Genomic DNA, 6032 nt, shown 5'->3' on the forward strand with positions numbered 1-6032 from the left:
GTTCAAATCTAGGCTCAAAACAGCTCTATTTCACTGTGCATATGACTGAAAGGATCTTATCTGCACTCTTCTCTTTTAAAGTTCATTTTATAATGATTATTTAAGTTTTTATTTTGTATTGTGATTTTAATGCATTTTCTTGTTCAGTAAAGCACTTTGAATTACTTTGTGTACGAATTGTGCTCTACAAATAAACTTGCCTTGCCTTGCCTTGCCATATCTCGCCAACCAAAAGTCCTACCCACTTGGGGGTGCTCTCATTGGAAAGCGGCTACATGAAAATGGGGGGGTTCATTAGCTTTTCAAGACAATCAACCCTTCCCCTGATTTTTATGCAATTTTTCAAAACATCTTCAACCGGGGGTTCATAGGTGGCAATCACCCCCTTAACCCTAACCACTATACCCCTAACCCGATCCCTTTACATTTATAAATTAAGCCAAGAGAGGCGAACTAAATTAATAAGGCCAAGATAGGCAAAATAAAAGAGAAGTCACATAAAAACAAGAAAGACAAAGAAGAAAAACCTAAAACAAGGGACATAATACTAATACAGGAACAAAACAATATAAAAGGGAGAAGGCAAAGGGACAGGTAGGGTTCAGGAGAAAAGGAAAACAAGGGTAGGAGAAAGGGAAAGAGCCTGGGCAGATGGTGACCTTAAGCCAAGCAGGCAAGGCACACATCATTATTGCAGCTCAGTAAGCCTGAAGAAGGCCAAAAAAGGCTGAAACGTAGCGCTAAGACTGAGCTTTGCTAAGGCAATATGCCTAATTTTTTGAACTCCGGGTGGTGGTTTTAATTGGACTGTGGCCAGTGGGGGCCACTGGTGCCCTCTGCGAGGCCCGTGCACTCCCACTACTGCCGTCTTGCCCTGGTGGTGGTTCCTAGCCCCACACCTAACCCTGGCCACAACCTGGAGGTGACCCCTGACCTTAACCACACTCTTGATCATGGGATGGGATTCTGAGGAGGGATGATAGATTGTGCCCCCCAGTCTCATCGTCTTCGACGTCTTCGACGATGAGACTCAACTTTCTTCCCCCTAACCCCCCTCTCCTACACTATCTCACCTTCGTCGGTACCATGTAACACCAATACTGTTATGCACACAATCAGAAACAATGAACCACTAACATTTTCATGTCATAAGGCCTATACACAATAAACAATTCATAACTTACTCCTTTCATAAAAGAATGCAAAATTGTCCATGAGAACGTCCTGACTCCTGGTTAGTCTGACCGTTGTTGTCATGCTAGAGCTGCCGTTCCTGGTGGGTATCGTACCTGGTAACAACAAAACAGCCTGCAGGTTGACAAGCTTGATGAACTGGATGGATGGCTGGTGTGTGTCATGAACACGAAACCAGGATAATCAGACAAGGAGCACCACAAACACACACCATTACAGGAAGTCCATTTTATCAGGCTAACTTATGCTTCCTCCCCTCCTCTCTCCTCTCCTCACCTCCTCTCCTCTCAGAGCATGAACACATGTAGCTATAACAGTGACATTAAAGTTTTCTATTTAAGGTGGTCTCAGTAGAGAACAGTCAATATGCTTTCTATTTAAGGTGGTGATCTCACTAGATGTGTTCTGGGTCGGTTCAGTCGAGGGTTGTGGAATTTATTTCAGATCTATTTGAAGTTTGTCTCTCTGCAGCAGACATCCTGAGAGGACTCTTTCATCACTTAATTCTCTGACCGTAAATGGACATGATGTTCTGTTACTATGACGAGTATTTAAACCACCTAACGGGTATTTAAACCACCTAACGGAAGACTCTCCTCTGTTTTCTCTTCTCTTCATCTCTGTCTTCCTTCATTCACCCTCTGTTATCTCTTTTGTACTCTTTACTTTTTATCGTGTCCTATCTCATTGTCCATCTGTCCACCATGTCCCCCAAGAAACCAGAACCAAAGAAAGATGCAGTGAAAATGTTGCCAGAACCAGAAACAGCTAAAGAACTGGACTTTGATCCACACAGCATCAAGGTCGGTCGGTCTGTCTGTCTGTCTGTCTGTCTGTGTCTCTGTCTGTCTGTCTGTCTCTGTCTGTCTGTTTGTTAATGTGTCAGACCTGTTTTAAAGATTCTTTTTTCACAGGTTGACCTTCAGATCTTACACTCAATGAGAGTTCAGACAACAAACTCATGTCATGGTTGAACTTTATGTCTTATAATGACATGAATGGGTTTTTTTAGCGGTGTGACTACATTAATAACTTTGAACACTGAGGGTTAGAGTCACAGGAAGCTTCTCATGAAGCACACTTAATGAATGAATGTTTTGGGTTGTGAACATGAATTCAGGGATGTTATAGGGCCACTGGAGTTTACTGTTAGTGGGGTTTAAATTCTTCCTAACTCTGAATGTAGCATCACATAAATATGTCTCTATGTTTCATATTCAGAAATCTGCAAATGGAAAAAAAATATAAACACAAAAGTGAAATGGAAATACACCTTATAAAAACTGTACATTCAAATATATCTGGTTCACGCTATAGAAAGAAATGAGTTTGGTGAATCATTCATGTATTAAAAACGCACTCATTCATCACTGATTTCACATCAGCAGTTTCTGTGACTAACCCTGATCACCTTTTTCAGATTGAGTTCAGCTCCGATCAGATTGAAGGTAAAACACACACACACTCTCTCTGTAAAGAAAACAATGTGCTTTACAAATAAATTTGCTTTGCACTGCATTTCCTTACCTTTGTCTGACCACTAACATATGTTGGATGTTTTGGTACAAACAAGTTACAATGTTAGGTGAAACTAGACGTTGAGAAATAGGTCTGTATTTGTTAATCTTATTTACAGCAGTTTCAGGAAGTATGGCCAAACAATATTTGTCTATGCTTGAAATTACTTACAACTAAAACACTAATTTAGATTAAGTGTAATGAACATCTTGATTGACAACATCTAGGAGAAGTGGAGCTGAGGCTTTGTCAAATCCACCTCTGAGGTGGGATCCAAATAATCCTGAAATTTGGTATCATATTGATCCAGATCTCTGCCTTAACCTTTGAAATACCCAAATGCAGCCTTTATCTGGATTAAAGGGATGATTGGATTGCCAAAACTGAATCCTGATCCTCAGGATCAGGATCCTCTTGATCTGTGTTGAAATACACAGTTTTCAGATCAGATCAGAATTTAATCCAATCCGGCCAGGATAATTCTATCAGATCACTTTCAAATACTGGGCCCAGGAGCAACAGCTGTTGACAGCTTTATGTTTTTACTGACTGTAATATGAACTCTGTCATGTTTGTAGAGTTTAAAGAAGCATTTCAGCTGTTTGACCGAACTGAAGATAATCAGATGAAGATATCGTTTTCTCAATGTGGAGACGTGATGAGAGCTCTTGGACAAAATCCAACCAATGCAGAAGTCCTTCGAGTGCTGGGACGACCCAAACCTGAGGGTGTGTGTGTGTGTGTGTGTGTGTGTGTGTGTGTGTGTGTGTATTAGATTTGTGTAGGTTTGCAATAGATGTAACTTGTGAAGCAGATGAATATTCATATGAATAACTTCAGTAAATGTAATTTAGCATTGGTGCATACATGAGTGTTACTTGTGTCCTGTTGTCTTGTTGAACAGAAATGGACAGTAAACTGATGGACTTTGAGACTTTCCTGCCGATGCTGCAACATGTCGCTCAGTCAAAAGACAAAGTATGACATAGGTTTTCATGTCATGTAAGTAAGAGAATGAATTTATCGACAGAAGTATTCATTTCTCAGTTTGTCTTTCTGTCTGTTAACAGGGGACGTACGAGGATTTTGTGGAAGGCCTCCGAGTTTTTGATAAAGAAGGAAATGGGACAGTGATGGGTGCTGAGCTCAGACACGTCCTGGTCACTCTGGGTATGATGATCACTGAATCTGATCATTATTAAATGAAACTTTTTTGTGAAGGGTTAGCCAACATAGATGACATGATTTCCACAAAAATATACACATCAAATTAAAACAAAAACAGTTTCAGCTTACAGTAAATGGGCAGTAAATATTTTTTTAGTGGGTTAGCGTTAAGGGGTTAGACGGACTTCAGCCGGTCTTCTGAATCCACATGTTATAACATGAAGCTGTTCAACATGTCATATGTTGTTCACACTGACCATGCTCAGATATTATGACTAAATGTGTTATATGTTTCATATTAACAGGGGAGAGGATGGCAGAGGGAGACATGGACAAGCTGCTGGCAGGACAGGAAGATGCTAATGGATGTATTAACTATGAAGGTAAAGCACACAGTCTATAAACACAAAATACACACAAAGGGACATCTGAAATACTGACTGATAGAAGCTCTATATCTGTCTTTCAGCTTTTGTGAAGCACATCATGGCTGGTTGAAACAACCTGAGTGTGTTTATCAACGTGTTTCAACAGTAGAATGAATGGAGTAGAGTTACAGCCAATAGCAACGCAGTATGTCTGACTTTGAGGTTGGACTTTGTTCACTACTTTATTCTTGTCTTTCTGCTGTGAAAACTTTTTCTGTCGAGTGAAGAATCAAGTGTTTTAATAAAATTCATAAACACGTTTTCAGTACTTCAGCTGTGAATCTTGTCAATCATTGAAAAAAGTTCAACTGCATTACAAATTTAAAAGTAAAATTGTAGCTGTTTCGAGACGAGAGTGAAGACAAAATGAATCCCAAACAAAAGGAATTGATAAACTTCATCACTTTCAGCTCTGGATGTGAATTTGGAGGCAGAGTGACGAACTTCTCCTGTAATCATTGATCAATCATGTAATTTCAGGTAAAAGTTGATTTCTTCTACTTTTGATTAGAATTACCTACGCTGACATCTTACGTTCAAATGTCACAAACGTCTTCACGCCACCAGATGGCGCTATGCCTGGAGTCTGAATTTCTAAACACAGTCAGATAAAATGATAATGTGAGAACTTAACCTGAGGCACATGTGAAGTTACACTAACTTGTTTAGTAAATTATTTTACCATCAGTTTTGTCTTTATTCAAACTTGATTGAAGTTGGTCATTTACAACATGTCCTGTTGAGTGTCTCCCTCTTAGTGAGTGAGACAAAGACACACGACACAGGACAACATGTGTCCAACAGAAGTTTGACTTTAACAGGAAGTCAGTGTTTCATCTTGTTGACTTGTTTGTTTCAGTCCAGTCTTTGTCTCAATCAAAAGCAACATCATTTTGGTCGGCTCTTTTACCCTATTCAGCCAAAGCCGAACAACGTCAGAGGTCATTCACATGTTTTTACTTCCTAGTATCTTTGTAAAACCACACATCTGTCCATGGAGAGAGACCTGGAACTTGAGCTGAAGAGTGTCAGGATCGGTACATTTAGAGTTTGGAAATGCCCAGAGAGTCTTATCAAGGTCAATTAAACATCTGTTGAAATCTTCAGATCATAAAAGTGTCATTGTCTCTGACGTTAAATATGAGATTGTGAAGTTCGTCCAGGTCCTGAGCTGAGCTGGACCATCTGCTTTATGTTTTTCATCCACTACCTGTTCCATCTGTTGTACCTCTCTGCTTTGACCAGCGGGGGCCAGCATTCAACAGGAAGTGAACTACAGACTCAGGCAGGGAAGAAAAACTTTGGTTTGCTGCTGAATCATTGACAGCTCTCAGAGAAGAACGAACTGTGACGTCTGTCTGTGCTTTTATCATGTTTATTATCTCTACTGTTCATTTTATTATGTCCATCTCTTCTTGGACCCTCAGTCCAAGGACAGACGGTCTAAGGACAGAGAGTCCAACAACAGAGGATCCAGTGTGTTCCCAGCACTGACAGTTTGTCCCAGTTTATCCCAGTAGACCCAATTTGTTCAACTAAACCTTCTGTTCTCTGCCAAAAACTTGTCTCCTACAAACTGTTGATTTTAAAAAAGGGAAAACAATTTTATGAATGAATGGACAAATTAATGCATAGTATAATCTTCAATTAATTAATTAATTGAAGTATTTTTTCATGTCAGAACTTTGAAACATTTTCTTTTTGTTTTAAATGTTTAATAGTTTT

At 39.7% G+C, this 6032-nt stretch overlaps 1 protein-coding gene across 1 annotated transcript; it reads left to right on the plus strand.

Moving 5' to 3' along the window:
• Positions 1-1880: 1880 nt before the first annotated feature.
• Positions 1881-4377, plus strand: myl4 (myosin, light chain 4, alkali; atrial, embryonic). The gene is made up of 7 exons (XM_050069822.1): positions 1881-1997; positions 2615-2642; positions 3291-3440; positions 3617-3690; positions 3783-3882; positions 4185-4262; positions 4349-4377. Exons 1-7 carry the CDS (start codon positions 1899-1901, stop codon positions 4375-4377), a joined length of 558 nt encoding a protein of 185 aa, XP_049925779.1. The 5' UTR covers positions 1881-1898.
• Positions 4378-6032: the final 1655 nt, after the last annotated feature.

The sequence above is a fragment of the Epinephelus moara genome, chromosome 18, assembly GCF_006386435.1.
Source record: "Epinephelus moara isolate mb chromosome 18, YSFRI_EMoa_1.0, whole genome shotgun sequence".
In the NCBI taxonomy this organism is placed as follows: Eukaryota; Metazoa; Chordata; class Actinopteri; order Perciformes; family Serranidae; genus Epinephelus; species Epinephelus moara.